Below are 25354 nucleotides of genomic sequence, written 5' to 3' on the forward strand. Positions count from 1 at the left end.
CTTAGACCTCAGCTCTGCTGTTGGGATGATTCTTTGAGTTTCTACAGCGTATGTTATAACGTGTCTCACACAGGTCTTATATATTCGAGTTTTGGTCATATGTTTGTTTCGCTATATTACATCTCGCAGGTACCGGGTACCTGCTATTAGGACTGCCTTGGTTGTTTGGCATTTTAATTTTTTTGAATTACTGTACTGTTTAGTGTGTTGTGGTCTGTTCATAGATATAAGAAAGTGACCAATTGGTCATTAACATACAATGCAACAAAATTATTACCTAAAGTTTCGGAATTTTAATTCAGGTAAAATTGTCCTCCGTAATAGAAAATAATTTTATACCTACCTGTGTTTAATATTCTTTGGTTTGGTATACTACTTAGTTTAAGTTTATTAGTAATCATTCTTATTTCGTGTGTTGAATCGTGTGCGAATTTTGCAAAATATGTGCGAGTCTAGTGTATCTGAGGAGATGCTCCCGCCCAAACGTAGAAAACACTAAGGACTAAGACTAAGGAAGTTATAAAGAATGTTTATTTAACTCTCAAAAATTGTGAATAATCAATCCTATTTCAGCGAGGAAAAAAAGAAGCGATGTTGAGATTTTCTCGAGTATAGACAAAGCGTGCCTACATTAGATATCTTAATTAGGAGGCTTGAAAAAGATGAAACGGGTGTTAAATGTGGCAGAACTACCTTATGGAAGTGTATTTAACACATGGGTTTTAGATTAAAAAAAATTGACAAAAGGCAAGTTTTAATGGAATCTTTTAGAATTCGGAAATGGCGACTGGAATATCTAGAAAAAATTGGAATTTACAAAGAACAACAAATGCCAATTATTTACTTGGATAAAACCTGGTTCGACACTTATGGTACCCCGGAAAAGGGTTGGGTTGACTCAACTGATAAGTGTAAAACAAACGCGCCATCAAAAAGAGATAAAAGAATAACTATTTTGCATGCTCGCTCTAAAGATGGTTGGATTCCAAATGGACTTTCTCTGTCTGCGAAAAATATTAAAGATTCTTCGCTGGATTACCATGAAGACACCACCGTTTATTTATTTGAAAGTTGGTTTAAAAACAAACTAGTAGGTAATAAAAATAATTTGTATTTTGTTTAGATTTAAACATGTATATAAATAAATAAATATTGTTTGGTATCTTTACTAACAAAACCCCAAATCTATCTATCTATGAACAGACTTTACCTTAGATGCAAGTCTAAAAGTATCTTATGTTTGGTCAAAAATGTACTCATTTGGGATTTCATTAGACCCTCCTATATTTTAGCAAAGACTGATAGCATATACTATTTGATTTCCACCAATCTAAGGGCTGATTTGGGCTTTTCAAGTAGCCTGTCATTTCCGATAAAGAATCTTCTTTTTTTAACACAAAAATATGGATGTCAAAAACATCGGATGTGGAATATCGATGTTACCTAAACATCGATAATTATCGCCCACCCCTATCCGCAGTAAAAGGTGCGCCGTTTGACCTTGACCTTGGTCCCGTTAGGTCCAAGTAGGTCAGCGCGTACGCCACGCTGGTCCATGACGTTACCCTGCCGACGTCTTCGCCCAAAGCGATCCGCATTTTTACTGTTGGCAGATTGCGTGCACGTAAATAAACATTGTCGTTTGTTTTTGTCGTAGCAACGGCATGAAAACGCGTGCAAAATATCAAATAGAATGGGCGGTAGGGACCGGCAACGTCTGACGTGGTATCCGGATACCATGGATCAAACGCTAGTAAATGGTTCGTTGACCTCTCTCTGTAGGTGTCGGAACTTTTGTCTACGCTTTGCGCCGCTGCGTATCCCTCCTCCAATCTGGCCTTTGTTGCAAAATAAATAATTATCTTGGTTATTTGAGTTTAAGTATGATTTTTTACCATTTCTTCAATCTAAATTTTATTTATTTATTTACAAACCCAAATGTAGGGTTTGCCTTTATTATATCTAAAATAAAGTCGTTTAAACTTTTTTTGGTACTTGTTTTTACTTGTTACTTTCGAAAATCGATGAAATCGAATTTTCAAAAGTATCTGCGCTCGTATAAAAATTTTATATCTCGGTAACGGTAGGTCCTATGGGATCGCCGTTGGTACAGAAATGATCACCGTCGAAAAAAACATTTTTTTGTCTGTCCGTTCTCGTCTTTTGGTTTTTCCTGAATAACTTTCGAACGGTTGAAGCTACAAAATTAACCCTTCACGAGGCACATAAGCTTATAAGAAATGGCCCTGATCCGACGCCGGTATCCATCTTTTTTTCTCGATTTTCGACTGTTTTTTGGACCTTGCTATGAAACACGATAAGTGTCCGAAATTTGAAGCAATCGACTTCATATTTTTCACATATATGCTTTGCTCCGTGACGGATCCTATTGAAAATGGGGGGGGGGGGCTGAGTGATCGGGAAGTATTCTAAAAAAATAAAAAATCGCGCGTGCAAGGGTCTACAAAAAACATCATTTTTCAAAAACTGTATACGAGACCAAAAAAATTCTTCAACCAGAAGAAGCAGAAGATACGGCTCTATAAACTTTTATTCTTGACAATTTTTCAAAAATATACATGGTGCGCCGCAGCTGTATAACGTTTTGTTACGGATTGAGAGGATTTGATCATGTCTCTGCTTCATACTCAAATTTCAATTGGCTTACACTGAAAATTACTTTTCACAACAGCCCTCGTATTGATTCGATAAGCTAGGGACAGGCTCTCATGTCCATTATGGGGTCACTCTTCCTAGGCAAAGTACGGCCCTGTTTCAGAGATCGTTTAGTTACGCTACAAATATAAATTAAATATTTTAACTCTGTTGCCGACAGCACCTCTACGTTTTTCTCCATATCTTGGAATGGTTTTGCACGCGTTCCGTAATGTGTGTAATGGCAATGTTAGAGACATATTTTTTCCATTTTAAAAGAATGTTTATGTTTTTTTTTGTGATACTGTCTTGTTAGTTTGAATGGCTACATACACACTATTGTATTTTTTTATGTATTGACTGTAATAAAAGCATTATATTAAATTATTGCGAATTTAATTGTAGATAGCGGAAAAATAAAATTAAAATTGAAAATAACGCGCTTTTATTTGTTGATTTATTAAAATATTATAACTTTATCATTAACTTCGAGAATACTTTAATTTTTGTGTTACAATCCTGTATTATTGTTCCCTCTAGCCTATTCGGCGTTTTACTGCCATTCGCGAAAGTCAATTCGGCCACTTCGAGAATTCATTTGTTTTTCAACGCCTCTCGCGGCGTATTAACGAATCAACGGCGACATTTGCGTTTCGTCGGGGTCGTTTTTGCGCGGCCTTTTTCAATTCCTAATGGGATTTCGGCGTTCCCGATTGAAAAATGGCGTTTATTTTTTTTATTTGTCAGTCCTTTCGACCATCTGCGAAAAGATTTCGCATCGATCGGCAGTGTTCGGGCAACCTTCTCGCAAATATTTTTTTGCCGATGTATACGGCGGTATATACATATGTGACATTGTGACCCTTGATCTAGCTGATATTTTTCCTTCGGTCCCTCCAATGTATTCTTTGCCATACTAATACATATTATGATTAAAGAAGCTGGGTCCTTAAAGACCTCGGTAGCTCTCAGAATAAATCCTAAATTACGCAGTCCTTTGCCTGTATACCGCTTGAACGATGGTATATAGTCTTTAACAACGTTCGCAGGTTTTGATAGCATATTTTTTAATTTTAAATTCACATTTGTATACCTCGAGAGATAATACTATGTAGTGACATTTATCAACATTTAAGTGAAGTCAATTCAGAGCACGGTACCCAGAGAATCTCTCTAAGTACGCCTGCAAATTTACTACATCGACAGAAATCATATCCAAGTAAGCGGATCTTATTCCATTAACAGCGGCACACGTGGTTATATCATGCAAATATTTTTTTTAAATCTGCCTGCAGACCCGCTGATATCACGACCATTCTCCATTTCCTTATAAGTTCTCCGAACAAAACGGACAAGATTAGTCAGAATAGACTGACCGTTGCACAAAACTTGTTGGTTGCTGAGGCTCTTAGTCTTCTTCTTCTATTTAGCAGTTGGTACAGTAATGCTTTTTTAGGCCACCGGCCTGCACCATTCTCATCACATGCCTGCACCATAGTAATTGTGTTGTCTCCATTCTCTCTTTTTCGTCGTATGTTTTCATTTAGTATAAGTTGTGTTCTAGATATCCCGCAGATCTTCTCAGGTAGTCCATTTCAATAGCATCAATTTGTTTTTCCTGTCTGTCCGTCAATTTCCAGCACTCACATCTATACGTTAGAATGGGCTCCACTATAACTTTGTAGATTGTCAATTTTGTATTTAGCTAATTTGTTCTGACCAAAGCAATGAGGTTAAAATTCTTGCATGTAATCAGTTCTTCTACCAACGAAAAATCCGAGAGTCTATAGAAATCTATAAACAACCTAACAATCTTAACCGCGACTCAGGTCTCTACCTGTCACCAATTTGGGAATCAGTCATCCGAGACGTTGTTTATACTCCTCATTAGCGCCCCCCCTCAAACAGTATATAAGCAGGTATAGAGTAAAATACAAATCAGTTTCAGTCAAGCTCTGAAGAAGCCGACAGGATGATTGGCGAAACGTCAGCAATTTCGACTAAGCAAGGAGGAATCTAGAAGTTTTGTAAAAAGCATTACAGTAGCCGGTGGAAGTTTCTTTGAAAAATTAATATATGTATGTGTTTATAAAACACATAATTTTAACTTAAAAAAAGTTTCCTCACCACTGCATTAAGGTATCGGTAGGTGTCTGTACGTTTTCTGTAAACATAATGACTGATATTAAGTTAAAAGTTTTTAAACTAGAATTTGGTGCAAATTAGCATTAGTGCTGAAAATGAATCAGTTCGTCTCTAAAAGTTAATGGGTGTTTAGTTCGATGGGAATTGGAGTTTCGATGCTTTCCGCCTCAAAGCAAATGTACCGTAAGGCCATTATCCGAGTAAAAAATCGTATCAAATTAAATGGAGAATTCAATATTCGCGAACCGAAACGGCCGCCTGATACGCCATGCTCTCGTCTTCGTCGCCGGAAACGGTACTCCGCCCGCTACCGGTCGTACCGTTGAAATTTCTGCTCCAATTTACAGCTATCGGAACGCGGTGAGGCTGTCGAAGACGCGACGGTACCAAGTTCAGTTGGTTAGGCGAACGAAAAATGAGCGGTACCGGGGATACTTAATTCCTTTGGCGCGTACCCGTCGATAAATATATATATATATACATACAGTCGTTGATCGTGCGGTACCGAAAACATGGACGGGTGCATGGCGACCGCGAAGGCCTGTTTCAAAACGAAGACGATCGCGGACGCGAGACGGAAAAAGAGGAAGAACGGAGCAGCAGGGAAGAAAAAACGCGAAAAAAATAAAAACCGATGGAACAACCGTAAGTGCGTACCGTTATGGGCGCGGGGAGAGGGCAGCGGCGTCGTAACAGTGCCGGCAGGGATTGTTTTTGCTAATAAGTGGTAAAGTTTATAATAATAATTATAAACGTCTTTATTGAATTAGGTAAATATACACCTTATTTAAAGAAACGCGGTGAATCAAGGATATCTCATTGGTTTCAAAATTTATGAGAAAATGGTAAATAAAAAAGTTGTAAAGATTATTGGGATGCACAATTTCAAATTTCAAAATTTATGAGAAAATGGTAAATAAAAAAAGTTGTAAAGATCATTGGAATGCACAATTTAAAATTATTTTAAAGTATACCGGGCGGCTCAAAAACGAATAAAACATATGTTTGAATTTGATTTAGATGCTACAGGGTCTTCAATATAAACAAATATATTGGGATCAGTTTAAATTGAAAAACCTCTATTTATTTTAATATATTTAATTATTTAATATATTTAATTAATATACTATTATTTTTAGTATTTTATGGTTTATTTTATTTTTTCTAATGTTTACCCTTTTTTCTTATAAAATAAAAATAATAACTGAGGTTCAAAAATAGAACCTTGAGAGACTCCGGATGATACTTCTAGAGGACTTGATATTTGGCCACCAAAAGCTTATTAATAATAATCACAAAATACATAAAATGCGTAAATAAAAGGTACAGTATTATATAAACGTAATATAGAAATCATTTTCAAGTTTTTGAAATGACTACCAAACAGCGTATTGTCTATCTTGATTTTCAAAACTCATTGTAGACAAATTAGACAAAAATGTCTAACATTAATCATAGTAAGGTGAAGCCTTTTTCTACTCCCTTCTGTAAAATACCTAATTATTATATCTAGGGTGTGGAAAGTGGCATTTTACCACATCAGTTTCGTTTGCCACTGATCTGAGCCCCTTCGGACATTTCCGGAACTTTTTAAGTCACTAATTTATTAAGCACTCGCTCCGCTCGTGCCAATTAAACTCGTGACTCAAATGTCATTTACCACCATACTTGTTGCTTAATAATTTTTACCCTATTTAAGGCTTTTCCTAGCCAATCGTACTATGAAATTGCGAATGCTTAACTCGCCACCTGGCAAGCAATCAAGCAAATCCAACGAATGATAAGTCATTAAATAGCCAAATATGGGCCGATGAACCAAGTGAAAACTGCACCTGAATATCTTTATCCTAATCTAAAAAAAAGCTGAAATTTAAAAAGGAATTCCACTTTACGAGTTGTTCTTAATGTCTAGTTATAAGTAACAACAAACAAATAAACGCAAATTTATTATTTATGATACCTAGTAATAGCTAAAATAAAAATAAAACATTGTTATTTCTAAGTAGACAAATGAAACAACAATAAATTAAAATTATTGATTGACTATTAATGATGTATTTCATTGGGTTTCACATTTATGGTGGTTTAAAAGCTTAACAGTGCATTAATTGTTTTGATCGATAGCTAAGATTCCCACCAAATTTTTAGTGACTGTCAAAACATACGAACAGATTTAGAACAAACAAAAATAATAGCCTGATCGCTTTTTGAAGTAAAGGTAAATTCTTATAGTAATAAACAAACAGCAGGTAATCGCAACTCTAGGAGTCTTTAGTTGATTGAAAACTAACAATCAGCAGTACCATGAACAAGTGCTGACTGCAGAATTTAATTGTTATTACATTTTTAATTAAAATTGTAGTTTAATTTAATTAAAATTGTCCACTACAATAAAATATCCAATTAAGCTCTCGCGAAGTGTTACTTTAAGTCGTCAGCTTCGTTAACCACGTTCACGGTACCGGTACTTTAGTCACGAGTTTGGGGGCGATCGGATGTTTTCGGTTGATTTTAAACACTAATCGTATTTCGATGTTTTCGATTAAAATTAAAATTTTTTAGTGCAGGTTTCGCTCCCACCAAATTTTTAGTGGCTGTGAAAACATACGAACAGATTTAGAACAAACAAAAATAACAGTCTGATCGCTTTTTGAAGTCAAAGTAAATTCTTATAGAAATTGTGCCAAGTGTGCTACTTTTTTTATATATATTTTCAAAGATTTAAATACACTGGATACCCTAATAATAAACAAACAGTCGGTAATCGCAACTCTAGGAGTCTTTAGTTGATTATTATTAACAATCAGCAGTACCATGAACAAGTGCTGACTGCAGAATTTAATTGTTATTACATTTTTAATTAAAATTATAGTTTAATTTAATTAAAACTGTCCACCACAATAAAATATCCAATTAAGCTCTCGCGAAGTGTTACTTTAAGTCGTCAGCTTCGTTAACCACGTTCACGGTACCGGTACTTTAGTCACGGGTTTGGGTGCGATCGGATGTTTTCGGTTGATTTTAAACACTAATCGTATTTCGATGTTTTCGATTAAAATTAAAATTTTTTAGTGCAGGTTTCGCTCCCACCAAATTTTTAGTGGCTGTGAAAACATACGAACAGATTTAGAACAAACAAAAATAACAGTCTGATCGCTTTTTGAAGTCAAAGTAAATTCTTATAGAAATTGTGCCAAGTGTGCTACTTTTTTTATATATATTTTCAAAGATTTAAATACACTGGATACCCTAATAATAAACAAACAGTCGGTAATCGCAACTCTAGGAGTCTTTAGTTGATTATTATTAACAATCAGCAGTACCATGAACAAGTGCTGACTGCAGAATTTAATTGTTATTACATTTTTAATTAAAATTATAGTTTAATTTAATTAAAACTGTCCACCACAATAAAATATCCAATTAAGCTCTCGCGAAGTGTTACTTCGTTAACCACGTTCACGGTACCGGTACTTTAGTCACGGGTTTGGGTGCGATCGGATGATTTCGGTTGATTTTAAACACTAATCGTATTTCGATGTTTTCGATTAAAATTAAAATTTTTTAGTGCAGGTTTAGCTTCCACCAAATTTTTAGTGGCTGTGAAAACATACGAACAGATTTAGAACAAACAAAAATAATAGTCTGATCGCTTTTTGAAGTCAAAGTAAATTCTTATAGAAATTGTGCCAAGTGTGCTACTTTTTTTATATATATTTTCGATGATTTAAATACACTAGATACCCTAATAATAAACAAACAGCCGGTAATCGCAACTTTAGGAGCCTTTAGTTGATTATCATTAACAATCAGCAGTACCATGAACAAGTGCTGACTGCAGAATTTAATTGTTATTACATTTTTAATTAAAATTGTAGTTTAATTTAATTAAAATTGTCCACCACAATAAAATATCCAATTAAGCTCTCGCGAAGTGTTACTTTAAGTCGTCAGCTTCGTTAACCACGTTCACGGTACCGGTACTTTAGTCACGGGTTTGGGTGCGATCGGATGTTTTCGGTTGATTTTAAACACTAATCGTATTTCGATGTTTTCGATTAAAATTAAAATTTTTTAGTGCAGGTTTCGCTCCCACCAAATTTTTAGTGGCTGTGAAAACATACGAACAGATTTAGAACAAACAAAAATAACAGTCTGATCGCTTTTTGAAGTCAAAGTAAATTCTTATAGAAATTGTGCCAAGTGTGCTACTTTTTTTATATATATTTTCAAAGATTTAAATACACTGGATACCCTAATAATAAACAAACAGTCGGTAATCGCAACTCTAGGAGTCTTTAGTTGATTATTATTAACAATCAGCAGTACCATGAACAAGTGCTGACTGCAGAATTTAATTGTTATTACATTTTTAATTAAAATTATAGTTTAATTTAATTAAAACTGTCCACCACAATAAAATATCCAATTAAGCTCTCGCGAAGTGTTACTTCGTTAACCACGTTCACGGTACCGGTACTTTAGTCACGGGTTTGGGTGCGATCGGATGATTTCGGTTGATTTTAAACACTAATCGTATTTCGATGTTTTCGATTAAAATTAAAATTTTTTAGTGCAGGTTTAGCTTCCACCAAATTTTTAGTGGCTGTGAAAACATACGAACAGATTTAGAACAAACAAAAATAACAGTCTGATCGCTTTTTGAAGTCAAAGTAAATTCTTATAGAAATTGTGCCAAGTGTGCTACTTTTTTTATATATATTTTCAAAGATTTAAATACACTGGATACCCTAATAATAAACAAACAGTCGGTAATCGCAACTCTAGGAGTCTTTAGTTGATTATTATTAACAATCAGCAGTACCATGAACAAGTGCTGACTGCAGAATTTAATTGTTATTACATTTTTAATTAAAATTATAGTTTAATTTAATTAAAACTGTCCACCACAATAAAATATCCAATTAAGCTCTCGCGAAGTGTTACTTCGTTAACCACGTTCACGGTACCGGTACTTTAGTCACGGGTTTGGGTGCGATCGGATGATTTCGGTTGATTTTAAACACTAATCGTATTTCGATGTTTTCGATTAAAATTAAAATTTTTTAGTGCAGGTTTAGCTTCCACCAAATTTTTAGTGGCTGTGAAAACATACGAACAGATTTAGAACAAACAAAAATAATAGTCTGATCGCTTTTTGAAGTCAAAGTAAATTCTTATAGAAATTGTGCCAAGTGTGCTACTTTTTTTATATATATTTTCGATGATTTAAATACACTAGATACCCTAATAATAAACAAACAGCCGGTAATCGCAACTTTAGGAGCCTTTAGTTGATTATCATTAACAATCAGCAGTACCATGAACAAGTGCTGACTGCAGAATTTAATTGTTATTACATTTTTAATTAAAATTGTAGTTTAATTTAATTAAAATTGTCCACCACAATAAAATATCCAATTAAGCTCTCGCGAAGTGTTACTTTAAGTCGTCAGCTTCGTTAACCACGTTCACGGTACCGGTACTTTAGTCACGGGTTTGGGTGCGATCGGATGATTTCGGTTGATTTTAAACACTAATCGTATTTCGATGTTTTCGATTAAAATTAAATTTTTTTAGTTCAGATTTAGCTAGTGAAAACCTAAGAACAGGTAAAAGTCTGACGGATTTAGATCGGGTCTACTAGGCTGCGGACGTATGCGCTCTATTGGTTCGAAAATGTCGCACGGGATTAACAATTTAGGTAAATTAGGTTAAAGTAATGCATTTATAATAAGGGGCTGCTTATCGATTTTTGTCCCGGTGGTGGGGGGAGGTTCCCCGCTGTCGGCCACGCAACGAAATCCTATTTCGTTAACGTTTTAACATTTGTAAATTAATAAAACGGGGCTGGGAACAACCAGTGTTATGTGTCCTCCGTTCGCTGCTATCAACTGATCGACAGCAAATCGAGAAAAACTGTTTTATTAAATACCCAAACATCGATTTATTTATAACAGTAAAAAAAAAAAAATGCTCCGCTTTGCAATTGAGAAAATTCCGACTAGCTTCCCAGGTGTTTATAAATAATTACTTTGTTAATACCAATTTTGTCATTTAGAAATTTGATTATGATCTCTACTATAGGATCTAAAAAGGTAGAAATCGCTAATTTATGTGTAAAGGAAAGATTTTATATATGACTTCAAAAGTCAACAAAAGCGGTACATTAATTTGCATCACATTTTCAAGTAAATCCAAAATAGTGAAAAAATATATTTTGCATTTGTATTGTTATTTTTGTTAAGTCTATGTAGATTACAGCGCAAAAAACATACATTGGAAATACTATATTGATTATGCTTTATTTTTTGAAAATATTTACTGGTGCGTGAATGCACCACTGGTTTTATCTGCGAAACAAAACTAAGTTATTGCAAGACTAGACAAGTCAGAGCATGTAGAATAAATATCCAACAATTCGCGTGTTCTTTAGTATTAGTTTGTGCCTTGTGCAGTGAACGTTACAGTTCGTAAAATATGGCATTTCCGAGGTATTTGACTCAAAAGGAATTAGAGTCGGCTATGGAGGAGATCGTAACGGATGAGGACAATAACAATGAAAGTCGTAAGTATTATTTGAATTTACGTATTCCTATGTATCGTAGGATTCCATTCCTTGTAAATTTATGCCAAAAGTAATGTGAAAAAATATTTACAGAACATATTGACGCGGTCTATATTCCTGACTGAGGAAGAAGATATGAACGATAACATAAATCTACAAGAGTTTGGGGAATCAACTGATACAGTTGGAACTTTCGAGTTACATGCACCGAATGATACAGCTGTCCTTCAACAGTCCTGTAATTCATCAACTACTGAACCTGAATGGGACTCACCAGATGATGAAACCCTGGAATTGAAAAGAAGACATACGCTCACCTCATGATTATTCATGCTACTAAAGCCCGAAGCCACACAATTTACGTTTGTAATAAGTGTAATGTGCATTTACATACTTCATGCTTTGTAAAATATCACCAAAAATGAAATCGGATGTTACCAGTGGTGTGCTCATGCACCATAAAACATTTTTGCGTTTTTTTGTATCAAATCAGGTTCTATTTGGAAAACAATCTACTTTTAGTTGTTTTCTGTAGAGTTTGAAATTTCTTTTGGATATTTATCTATGAATTGTATGTTACATCTTATGTACCCCAAAACATTATTTAATGTTTTTTCCCAGTGGTTCGTTTATGAACCAGTATTTTTTTGCATGTTTCGAGTCTTAACTTTTTTTTGACACGTGTAATGTATTTTTAAGTGCAACAAAATAAATAATTTCAGAGCAAAAAAGATTTTTTTATGCTTGGGATAAAGTTGAGGTGTTTGAAATTTAAAAAAATGAAGATGAGATGAAAAATATTTCTTGGAATAAGATCAGTACAAAAATGAAAAATAAATAGGTTATTTCACTTGGTGAATTCGTATTTCGTATGTTGAACTATCTTCAAAAAATATATACAGTAAAATAACCAAATTTTGACCATAAATTGCAATAATTTTTTGTGGGTTGACTTTTAGACTTTTTTCTTATAAAAATCCGAAGCTGTGTACTGTTACCAGAAAAAGCTATACCCGATTGATATCGCAGGAGGAACCGTATTCGAAAAAAAAATGGATTTCAAAAATACACTATTTTGCATGCCCATCTTATTAATTCACCAAAAATTGAAAAGTAGGCCTGGAAACAGAATTCATAGTGTTTTTTAGTCGCATTGTCTCTGAAATTGTTTTTATTTGGTTTTTCTCTTACTTTTCCAATTTAATAAAAAAAAAGTCTAAAAGACAACCCACAAAGAAATTATACCTCTACGCCCCTAACCCAAATTTGACGTTTAGAATCGCGTTCAGCATGCCAAAATGATTTTATTTATTAAAACAAAACAAAACGAAATGTTTCTCGGCATACATTTTGGGCGTAGAATATGCTATTACAGATTGGCCCACATTGCCCATGGAGGTTGAAAATAGTTTGAAAAGAAAATTACACTGACTAGTTTCTTTGGCAATATCTGTTTTTCAAAATTTAGTTACTCATGTCTTATTTTCTTTTTATGAAATAGTTTCAATGCTTTATTTATAAACGGCTTAATCTTCGAAATTGCGAAAGAAACGCGTCAGTATTATGGACGCAAAAAGTGAAACTGTGACAAATAATTGCGAGTGCACGTCTTGAGAGCACAGTACTATACTTTTTTTCCAAAGAAACTTCCACAGGCTACTATAAAACTATTCTTAAAACGTTTCGATTCCTCCCTGAGTCGCTTGTTGTGGAATCGAATTTTGCGTTTTTGAGTTTACAGAATATTAGGTTGACTATTGCTTTTATGTTAAAAGCTCACAAACTATTTTGGGCTTGGGTTTGGGTATTTTTAGGGAATTTTATTATACGATGTACTATAAAAAATATATCTTACAAAAGACGTACCATTTTATGAACAACTTTATAATTTGACTCCCAAACGTTAAATACAAAAGTTAAATAATTAAATGATCGCCACCTTAATAAATAACCAAAGCCAAAAAAAAGAAAAAATTAAATAAATAGATTTTTAAAGCCAAAATATTACGGGCAGAAGTGGTCGAGTGGGCCCGATGACGTCACTATCGCAGCTGGTATTATTATCCATAAAAATGACGTCATTTAACACCAGGTAATCGCAAAATCATGCCACGTATGTTCGGCGCCTCAGTTTCCCCATAGTTGACGTCTAATTTTAGATCGGCGCGTCGGCCATTTTCGATGCGCCGAAACGCGTACATAGAGTTCGATTTTACTGGCGTAAATAACGAAAAAAAAAAGAGCACCCTGGCCCTAACAACCACTATAGCGTTATTTATATAATTCGATGACGATCGGTATATACGCTACGCACTCCGCACAAGATCTTGTTTGATTTTTCTCACGTTTGTTGCAGTGGACGAAATGGAGCAGTATCTGCAGTACATAGGAGGGGGCGCGGGGGCGCTAGCACTCACCGGCGTGGCAGCGGCGTCCGCGCTGTATTTGGCAAGCCGGCCGGTGCCCCAGAGGCCGCTGTTTCCGTTAGACGCGCAGTGCGTACTGGAACCAGAAGAGCAGGGGGTAAATTCATAAATCATTGACCTCTTCGGCAATTATGTCTGGGGAAAGGGATCGAAATATTCCATAGCGTTTTTTTTCATTTTATCCAGTAAAAAATAGACAATGGATGAGTTTTTTCACGAAAGTTGCACAAAAACGCATATTTTCAAATGATAAAAAATGGCAGATACAAAATTTGCCTCAAATGTATTTATTAAAAATATACAATGTGGTCATTTTAATGTGCAATATATGGCTTTTTTTCCGGACTGCAGAACTAGAATATATAATATATAATATACAATATATAATCATATTAGGTGCACTTAAAATATCAAATCAAACAGCATACAGGGTAGGACAAAGCATACAAAAATTGAACAAGAGTAAAGTGTTATTAAGAAAAGTTGTTTAGAGTTAAAAGTTACGTCTTAACTCAGATAAAAAAGTTTGTTGTTCCAAAAACATACTGTCGCAAATTATTTAAAGTCAAATCAAATTTGGTTTTTTGTTCCAATTCCGTCTTATTTGTTAAATGAACTAATAATTTAAATATTTAACGAGATTTTATAAAAATTCTTTTTGTCCCAGTGGTGCGTTAATATGCACCTATACTATGGTTTTTTTTGTCACATCCAGGAAATATTTTTGCACATCCATTTAGAAATTTTATTATTATTACTACTAAAGGACATAAAACCTTAGAAATCGCCAATTTATGTGTAAAGGAAAGACTTCAGAAATTAACAAAAGCGGTACATAAATTTGTATCATATTTTAAAGTAAATCCAAAATTGTAAAAAAAAATATTTTGATATATTGATTATGCTTTATTTTTTGAAAATATTTACTGGTGCTGGTGAGTTTTATCCGTGAAACAAAACTTTGTTATTGTAAGTCTAGACAAGTCCGCGCATGTAGAATAAACATCCAACAATTAGCGTGTTCTTTAGTATTAGTTTGTGCCTTGTGCAGTGAACGTTACAGTTCGTAAAGTACGGCATTTCCGAGGTATTTGACTCAAAAGGAATTAGAGGCGGCTATGGAGGAGATCGTGATGGATGAGGACAATAACAATGAAAGTCGTAAGTATTATTTGGATTTACGTATTCTTATGTATTGTAGCATTACATTCCTTGTAAATTTATGCTAAAAATAACGTAAAAAAATATTTACAGAACATATTGACGCTGTCTATATTCCACCCGACGTGGATACCTTGACTGACGAAGAAGATATGAACGATAACATAAATCTAAAAGAGTCTGATATAGTTGGAACTTTCGAGTTACATACACCGAATGATACAGCTGTCTTTCAACAGTCCTGTAATTCATCAACTACTGAACCTGAATGGGACTCATCAGATGATGAAACCCTAGAATTCAAAAGAATACGTATGCTTTCTGGAAACGACAGGCTTGCTTCATTGCCTGCTGTCAGATGGAAGAAAGGTCAGATTGAGTACACTCACACACCTATATCCGATGAATTTAATTCATGTGAGCAATTAAAAAATAGGCTTTCTGGAAAAACCCCGCTTGACATATTTTTTATGTTTTTTGATGGCGAAGTGATTGATTTGATTTCCTTTTAGATGTTTTCTGTCGAATTTGACCTTTCTTTTATATATTTATGTAAAAATTATATGTTCAATCTTATGTGCCCCAAAACATTATTTAATGTTTTTTCCCAGTGGTTCGTTTACGCACCAGTATTTTTTTGTATGTTTCGAGTTTTTATTTTTCTTTTTGGCACATGTAATGTATTCTTAAGTCAAACAAAATAAATAATTTCGGTGCAAAAAAGTATTTTTTTATTTTTTTTATACTTGAGATGATATTAACATTAAATATATATATATTTTTAAATTTTAATAATTAATTTGATTGAAAACTATAACGTATAAATTATTATTAATTGACAAACATAAAATCCTCCCAAAATAATCGTGGATATCCATCATATAAAGGGATGAGATTTTGAAGTAAACATTATGACACTATTTTCAAATCTTCTGGACTTCTCCTACCTCGGTTACTGATGAATCGATCATGCTGACGTTTCGCCAATTATCCTGTTAGCTTCTTCAGAGCTTTGTCGTAGTCTTAAGGCTCTTTCATATTCTTTGAGCCAAGTTGCTATTTTTCGTCTGGTCTCTCCAATGTATTCTTTGTCGCATCTGCATGGAACTCCTGCTATCTCAAACAGAATTTTAACATTGACGGATCGAAGAAGAGAGTGGTAAATCTAATTTCGACTTTGTATTTCTTAGCTATTTTTGATAGGTCAATGATGTTTTGAATGCAAGGACGGACAACGGTGGCAAGTGTGGGGTTGCTTTCGGTTTCATTGCTATTGGAAGGTTGTGATGAAGTGTATTTTGTGATGGAACGCTTAGTATCTCTAATGTGGAAATTATTAGAGTGAAGAGCAGATCTAAGGTGTTTTTATTCTGGATTTAGTGACTTGGGTTAAAATAATTTTACGACCTGTATGCGTAGGATAAATTGGTTAAGGCTTTCGCGGCCCGTTGATGAGCTATTATCTTGATTCGGGTTTAAAGGCCGTCGTCGGTTGGAATTACTTCCTAACGGACTCACTTGCAGCTGCAGGAGTCTACCGCATTCCGTGTTCATGCGGAAAGGTCTACATCGGAACTACCAAGAGATCAATTGAAACGAGACTTAAGGAGCATAAAGCAAGCTGCAGGCTAAGACAGATAGAGAAGTCTGCAGTAGCTGAACACGCACTGGGCAACGGGGAACACAGGATACACTTTGAGAGCTGTAAGTCAACGGTCAACGGCTATCACAACAGACTAGTCAGGGAAGCCATTGAGATACAAAAACACCCACACAATTTCAACAGAAAGGAGGAGACCCTTAAAATCAAACCAAATCTGGAACCCGATCCTTAGGAACGCCCGAGCAGTACCGATCGATATCCCGAGACCAACAGAAGCGGAACAACCCCCGCCCACCATCAATCGGCATAAATACAACCTGCGCAGGAGAAATCATCAGTCTACGTCCAACATCGGAGATGGAAGGACCTCTGAAGAAGCTCGCCACTCGTGCTAGCGAAACGTTAGGAAGTAATTCCAACCGACGACGGCCTTTAAAACCCGAATCAAGATAATGTATGCGTAGCTTTTCTGTAAACACAATGACCCCATGTTAGATCTGATTTTCTATTGATAAGAATGGGAGTTATTATTGGTTTCTAATCCAATGGTAAAACACATGTTAGGGTGTAAAGTTTAAATGGCTAAGAAAATCTCGGAAGCATTCATAACCAACTCATCAGCAATTACCGACAAAATTCTAGCATAGTTATGGTCATGGACTCAGGTCTTTGCCTTTCACCAATATGGGAGTCAGTCATCGGAGACAATGTTCATGCTCCTCGTTTAGTCCTGCCCCCCTCAAACAATATATAACCAGATACAGGATAGAATACGAGCTAGTGTCAGTTAAGCTCTGATGAAGGCAACAGGATGATTGGCGAAACATCAGCAAGTTTGATTGATAAACATCCCACGCAGAAGGAATCCAGTAAATAGTATTACAGTAGTCTGTTGAAATCTCCTTGAAAAATTAACATTGTGACAGTCTGATGACATTTGAGGAAGCAGAGTTAGTTTTAATATCTGGAGATAATTATAAACTAGTGCGTGATGAAGCATCTAAAAATACAATACATACAAACTCTATATATTTTTTCAAAACACCGTGTATTACTTAAGACAGTCGAAAAAAAGTATTATTTTTCCGTTTTTATCGCGGCTCCGTCACAAAACCGGACACTTGACGTCGCCAACTCAAAAATAATTCGACGCGCGCCTGACTAGAAATATTTCATCGGGATACTTCAAGCTGTTTACTATTCGCTCTTATAACAACCGCGTGACAAGTGGATAATCCGTGATCAGCCTTATAAAAATAGGACCGTCGTTTCAATCGTCGCGTCGACATTTTGTCACCCTCCCTCCTCGCGAAGGTGGCTAAGTGGTAATCGGGTTGAAGAGCATTCCCTCTTTTCGATGTTTTGAGGGCGCCAAAAAGGTTTTTTTCTTTGAATAGTAAGCAAAAGCTTTTCCTGTGCTCAAAAATAAACGTGGTATATTTTCAATGTTTGTCTTGAGAAGTAAGTTGAAAAGTAAGTCGCTTGAAAAGTAGTGAAAAGGTCAACAAACACCATTTGTTGGGAAAAAAATGTTAAAGTCAATGAATGATGAATGTAAAAACCGATTCTTGTGACTGCTTAAAAAGTAAGTCAGTTCCTCTATTGGTAAACAAGTTAAACTAGTTCAACAAAAGTCTTTCCTTTCTTAATAAGTAAGGGAATGGGGCTAAATTCAATAATTACCAGGTAAATAAAGAAAATTTTTGATAAGTAAGTGGACGCGTTAGTTGACCCGCTGAAAAGTAAGTCGGTAAGCAGGTGTGGCTTGAAAGGTAAGCGGCCGAGGCGAATGAATTTTTTTGAAAAGTAAGGCCGGACCTAGCGATCCAGCGCACTGTGGTCTGAATGACCGCGCCAAAAGTATGTTAACAAAATGTTTTATAATATCGTGCTATAAAAATTGCAGCAATAAATTTTAACCTCAACATTTTCATTAAACTTGTCTTTTTCAACAATTAACAATTTGTTATAAGTTATAAAAATAAAATGTATTTAATAGAAGAACAAATAACAAAAGCAATATAGATTTACAAGGTGATGACATTACAGTTTCTAAAGCTCTAATATTTAAAATATCTTCCAGATAATAAGGAGTTAAAAAAGATTTTAGAAACCCAAGATGTTTTATTCTATTTTTTTTTTCTAGAACAAAGGCTGGCATTAAACGATCTTGTTTGTAAAGTTTATTGCTTGATTTAGCGGCATCTTCACCAAAGTCACCGACAGGCAGTAAGAGAGAGGGGGAGGGGGAGAGAGATGGAGTGAGAGGGGGAAGAGAGAGAGGGGGGAGAGGGGGAAGAGAGAGAGGGGGGAGAGAGGGATAGAGAGAGAGGGGGGAGAGGGATAGAGAGGGAGGGGGGAGAGGGATAGAGAGAGAGGGATAGAGAGAGAGGGGGGAGAGGGATAGAGAGAGAGGGATAGAGAGAGAGGGGGGAGAGGGATAGAGAGAGAGGGGTAGAGAGAGAGGGGGGGAGAGGGATAGAGAGAGGGGGGAGAGGGATAGAGAGAGAGTGGGTGGGGAGAGGGATAGGGAGAGAGAGGGGGGGAGAGGGATAGAGAGAGAGAGAGAGAGAGAGAGAGAGATGTATTATTGGATATGTCGTAAAAACAACGAAATAAACACAATTTTAAAACGTTATGTTGTTTATTTAACTTTTACAATTGATCATTAAGTAGATTATTTAAAGAAAAAGACTGTAATTGGAAGAAAAATCATCCCAAGATAGAGCATTTAAGCGGATTAAATTTTTAAAATCATATAAACAAGAAAAAGCATGCCGTAACCTTCAATTTTGTCTTGTTTGTACTGATGAGACATGGACATTTGAAAATCGTACAGTTGGTCTCGGCAAGTTTCGTTTCCCACGAATGCTTCGGACATTTCCGGGATTTTACCGCACGGGTTTGGGAGCAATCAAATGTTTTCGGAGATAGTTCCCACGTCTTGAATTTTAATTGAGCAAGCTTTTATAGACGAAACCATTTACTGCCATATATCGTTTAATAATCAAAACACAAACAGAATTTTTTACAATTTCAAGTTATGTTGTTGTGAATGGCTAATTTGCCTAAACTAAAAAGCACCTTCTCTGGTAATTATATTTTTCTACTCCCGTCTCTAAAATACCTAATTACCCACCGATCGAGCGTGCGGGAAGCGTCACTTTACCACGTCAGTTTCGTTTCCCATGAGCTACTTCGGACATGTCCGGGATTTTACCGCACGGGTTCGGGATCAATCGGATGTTTTCGGATATTTCCCACGCCTTGAATTTTGACGTTTGTCAATTCTGACGGTCATGTCAGTAAATGTATTCGTGTTGTTTTGTTTGGCGATAATGTACCCAAAAACCTACGGTCGTAGAAAAAGTATACCATGCAACACGTTCGGTAAAATTTTTAACTCACTCGTTTATTAAAAACTCGTGAGTCAAATATCGTTTACCGCACTTGTTGCATAATATACTATTATATGGAAATGAAGCTTGCATTTTATTTCTTAAAAGATTATTACTTTCCAAGTTACCATCCATTATAAAATAAGTTATTTTCTTTAATTGCATCTTAAACATTGAACAAGACATTGAAAATTGAGTTTTTCATCGCAAAAGACGGTCACTCAGACCGTAGGGCAGCGACGCGAGAAATGGTTGATAAAAATAAATCGATTTCGATTATTGTGGAGTAGAGTGAATCCCGCCGTTGTTAAGTGTCTATTTATACAAGGAGGTGGGGCGTTATAGATTGCGTGGCAGAAAATTTCGTCCGAACTTAGTCTCTGACCGCGCGCGGTTTTTCGAGTTTTCCTGGCGAATTTTTCGAAAATCACCGATCGGGTTGACGGCGTCCTAGAAAACCCGGAAATGCACCGTTAAAAATAACGTCGAGGTGCACTTTTATCGCCCGTCATCGGCTGCCAGAATAAATTAACCTTCGGCGCGACAACTCTCGGCTTTTTGAAGTGCGTATAAGTTTTCCCTGACGCGGACATTGTTTTAAAGGCCTCGAAGGTGCGCGCAAATCGTCGTAAAGGTTGTCCCGTTACGTAAATTTGAACGCGAGCCAGTCCCGTCCGAACGGGTCCGGTGATTCGATCGAGAAGAAAAAAAGTAAGATTCGCGAATATGTTCGAAAGGTCGAGGTGCCATCCCGAACAGTGAGACGAAATGGGATGCTCGTGCGGCAGCGTGCCGCCCATCAGCATACCCATCAATTTGAACAACCAGTCGGACGTCTACAACTGGAAAGTAAGTTGAAAAGTAAGCACATCCGAACTCATCCCGTTTTTGGCCGTTTCGAAAACAAAAACGCGTTTCATTAAGATTCTACGAGTAAGATGCTAATTTTGAAACATCGTCTTGAAAGGTAAGCAATATGACATAACTTTTAAGTGGGTGTTGTCGCTATGCGCGGTTCTGGGTCGTCAAGAATAAAATTGAAAGTATTTGGTTTGACTCGTTTGAAAAGTAAGCACAATGTTGAACGGTTAGCACTCTGATATAACTTTTACGAGGATGTTATCAATGATCAAGATTCTGCGTCGTTGAGAATAAACTTGAAAGTAAGTGGTTTGAGTTCTTTGAGAAGTAAGCACAATGTTGCACGATTAGCACTCTGATATAACTTTTACGCGGGTGTTATCGATGAGCAAGGTTCTGCGTCGTCTAGATTAAAATTGAAAATAAGCAGTTTGAGTCGTTCGAGAAGTAAGCACAATGTTGAACGGTTAGCTCTCTGACATAACTTTATGAGGGTATTATCGATGAGCACGGTTCTGTGTTGTTTAGAATAAACTTGAAAGTAAGTTATTTGAGTCGTTTGAGAAATAAGCACAATGTCAAACGGTAAGCAATACCTTTCAAGCAAGTTTGTGTCGTTTTCAAAAAACTGGTAAATTCTACGGGACACTTTGAAAGTCTCCTCGCAAAAAAATGCGTGCGGTTGTCTAAATGTATGCAATAACTAAAATCGCTTGCTTTTCATCTATAGCAAAAAATATGGCGGATAATTGAAAAATCTTGAATTTGACACTAAATTCAAAGCAAATAGATTAAGCAGTTTGAAAGGTATGTTACTATAAGAGGATTAAAAAGCTGGAATGGATTATGCGCCTTGTCGAATGTGCTCGGGCTTATCTGAGGCATGTCTTTCCAGGGACCGGACGTGATACGAGTGTCCAGATTTTACAAGGATGCGAAAGAAGGAAAATTCGTAAGCTATCTCTACGCGGACGCCAAGACCCTATACGAAAGCTTCAGGAGAGGCTCCAAAGTTTCTAGTAAGTGACCCGTCAATTGTTCAAAATATCTCTATTTTCGAACACTCTGTAGAAGTGGTTTCCCGTCGCATTCAAAAAGCAAATCAGTTGATTACATTACACTACATTGATTAAATTTTACTGAGTTTACACGGATATAAAGTAGGCATCCTGTATAAACATTCGTGATACTAGAATTGACGCATTTTTGGCAACTGTTTGAATTACTCAGTGTTTCGACGGGTCCTTGCAAATGACCGACAGGTGTTCTCGGTTCGCCGCAATCGCCGAAACGACGTTTCTCGACGTGTTTTCATTGATCGAGACTTACCTTTGCTCGTAACTTTTTATTTTAGACAACGGCCCGTGCTTGGGCTGGCGCGAATCGTATCAGAAACCATTCCAGTGGCTCACGTATGACGAGGCGCTTCTGCGAGCCCGAAACCTGGGCTCCGGCCTCGTCTCCCTGGGTCTCCAACCCGGACCAAGTACCATGATAGGAATATACTCCATCAATTGTCCAGAGTGGATCCTCGTAGAACAGGCCGCTTACTGTTACAGTATGGTGATAGTACCCTTATATGACACGCTAGGGGCGGATGCTTGTGCCTTTATTATTAGACATGGTAAGTACGAGTAGTCATTGAAAAATTGAATGGTAAGCAAGTGACCGATTGTTTGAAAAGTAAGTCGTGGTTTACTTATATTACTCCTTATATTAACTACACCTGCTTGGTTAAAGACAAATCGCAATCAGATTTCGAGAGTTTTGTTGCTATTTGAAAGGTAAGCGAAAGTGTTGAATAGTAAGTAGCTAAACTGACTTCATGCCCAGTATTCCACTAAAGTTCATATTCTTTGAGAAGTAACCGTCTTGTGTTTTGAAAGCGAATGAAATCTTTGTTGTTTTAAAAAGTTAATTTTAAAGTAGTTGACATTAATTGAAAAGGTAAAGTCTATTCATAGATATAAGAAAGTGACTAACTGATACGGATTAAGGAAAAACCCGGGCAAGCGGTAAGAATGAAATATGGCCGAACAGGTCCGTACTTTGCTCAGAATTTAATTATTTGGGGTTTTGTTAGGAGAGATACTAAAGATATTTATTTATTTATGTATGTATTTATGTTTAAATCTAAAATAAAATTACAAATTATTTTTATTAACTACTTAAATTACTTAAATTTATTCACGTAATATATCAGTATCACTATCGCTATCGTCGGCGTCGCCTGTTCTAATTATTATTTGTTCTATATTATTTGCAATATGGATATACGATTGTTCTGCTTTTTCTATATGTTTAACAGAATTTGCCCAACTTTGTGGAGGGATGTTAAAAACTTTAGGTAATAATCTTGTTGCATTGTATGTATTGTATCCCATTGTATGTATGTATGTATGTATTGTATCCCATTCAAAAGCAATTGGTCACTTTCTTATATCTATGAACAGACCATAGCTAACAAAAGACTCGTTATCGACTGCTTTTTAAAAGGTAAGCAAGGTAATCCACCAAAGTTTCTATTGGTTGAAAAATAAGCGCAAGTCAAATCTTCGTTGTTTTGCGAAGTAAGTTAAGTAGTTGACATTAGTTGAAAAGTAAGCAACAAAAGCGTTCGATATTTTGAAAAGTAAGTCATTTAAGTCGTCTAGTCTGCCAGTGTTGATCGGTCAGGTTTGTTTTCAGCCGAAATGTCAGTGATTTTAGTAGAAGACGACACAAAATGCAATTCGTTGTTGGAGAAATCACCGCGATGTTTAAAAAAATTGATAGTCTTCAAAGACATCAGACCGGCGACCCTCCAGCGGGCTCGAAACATGGGAATCGAGATTCTGAAGTTGGCCGACGTCGAGCTCTTGGGATCGAAAAATAGCAACCCTGAAGTTGTGAGTTTAAAACGCCAGCACTGATGAACGAACGAATTCGACTCTTTTTTAGCCTCCAAAACCGTCTGATGTCTGCACAGTGTGCTACACGAGCGGAACGACGGGACAACCGAAAGGAGTCATGCTCACTCACGAGAATGTTGTGGCCTCCATGAGTGCCGTGATCCTCCAATTCGGAGACCACAAGCTGAGGAGCGACGACGTCATGCTGTCGTTCCTGCCTCTCGCTCACATGATGGAAAGGTGCTGTGAAGTAAGCGGGTAAGATCGTGCCCGCAGACGCCACTGATCTTGAAATATGACTTTCAGAGCGCGATGTACATGCAGGGCGGCGCCGTGGGTTTCTATCTGGGCGATGTGAGGAGACTTTCGGACGATATGAAAGCGCTGAAGCCGACCGTAACTCCCGCAGTGCCCCGCCTTCTAAATAGGATATATGACAAAGTGCAGTCGGACATCAACGGCAATTGCGTCAAGAAGATGCTGTTCAATATGGCGTTGAGGTCCAAAGAGGCGGAACTCAAGAGGTAACAATCATACAGCGTCCGAATAGCGCCAAAACTAGGTGACGGTATTTCAGAGGTATCCTGAGAAAGAACAGCTTCTGGGACATGCTTGTATTCAAGAAGGTTCAAGAGGGGATGGGCGGGAGACTGAGGTTAATGCTGGTAGGTTCTGCACCTCTGGCGGAGAACGTGCTTACCTTCATTAGGTGCGCGATGGGGTGTGTGGTAAGTAACGAGGGAGGACGACGGAACGGCATGCCGAATATCCGTTTTAGGTGGTCGAGGGTTACGGCCAGACGGAATGCTGCGCCCCCGTCACCCTAACAATCCAAGGAGACCACGTGCCGGGTCACGTGGGACCCCCTTTGGCCTGTTGCTGCATCAAACTGGCCGACGTCCCGGAAATGGAATACTGGGCGCGGAACAACCAGGGCGAGGTTTGCGTGAAGGGCACCAACGTGTTCCAGGGCTACTTTAAGGATCCCGACAAGACCGAAGAGGTGGTCGACGAGGGCGGGTGGCACCATACTGGTGACGTGGGCATGTGGCAACCGGTATGTATTTAGAAAAGAATTTTGAAAAGTAAGCTAATGGAGGTATTGAAAAGTAAGCAACATGGTAGTTGCGCCTTTTTAAAACATTGGTTTGGAAGGATTAAATACTGTTTTTGTACACCGTGTGCCAAATAAAACGATCCACTATACGATTTGGAAACCTATTGGAGATAGGAAAAAAAGTGTCGTACAAAAGTTTCTTGGACTCTCCTGAAGATTTAAAATATCATAATTTTGTTGATACAGAGTGTCCCAACAACAAATTCTTATTTTAAATGGAACATCCTGTATATTTCGACATTTCTGGAATCCTTGGATAAAATAAAGGTCACTTGCTTAAGAAATTCCTATTCTAATATTGAGGTTATGTGTTTTTTTTTCATATTTTAATTGCCCCATATAAAATTGTGTGGTGACGCTACTGATCCAGGTATTGCAACGAAAATTTAACCACAGACTAAGCAGATGATGCACTACTCAATCAGTTTGACAGATGCGCCTCGGCTTATACAGGGTGTCGCAAATAGGTGGTGCCATTTTGACGAATTCAATTAACAAAATCTTAAGATTTTCGAATGGAACACCTTAT

At 36.7% G+C, this 25354-nt stretch overlaps 1 protein-coding gene across 3 annotated transcripts in view; it reads left to right on the forward strand.

Moving 5' to 3' along the window:
• Nucleotides 1-25354, forward strand: part of LOC132698987 (long-chain-fatty-acid--CoA ligase 1) — a 31962-nt gene that overhangs the window by 4768 nt on the left and 1840 nt on the right. For 2 of the 3 annotated variants that reach the window (XM_060665355.1, XM_060665357.1), the window contains exons 2-9: nt 13725-13891; nt 21713-21836; nt 22172-22441; nt 23506-23705; nt 23758-23958; nt 24015-24232; nt 24286-24436; nt 24487-24765. In XM_060665355.1, the coding sequence (XP_060521338.1) occupies nt 13725-13891; nt 21713-21836; nt 22172-22441; nt 23506-23705; nt 23758-23958; nt 24015-24232; nt 24286-24436; nt 24487-24765 (1610 nt within the window). Of the gene's footprint in view, nt 1-13724; nt 13892-20004; nt 20806-21712; nt 21837-22171; nt 22442-23505; nt 23706-23757; nt 23959-24014; nt 24233-24285; nt 24437-24486; nt 24766-25354 lie in introns of those variants that run through there. The other variant, XM_060665358.1, reaches the window with a different exon arrangement.

This window comes from Cylas formicarius, unplaced genomic scaffold, assembly GCF_029955315.1.
Source record: "Cylas formicarius isolate icCylForm1 unplaced genomic scaffold, icCylForm1.1 PGA_scaffold_3__17_contigs__length_32017465, whole genome shotgun sequence".
NCBI lineage: Eukaryota > Metazoa > Arthropoda > Insecta > Coleoptera > Brentidae > Cylas > Cylas formicarius.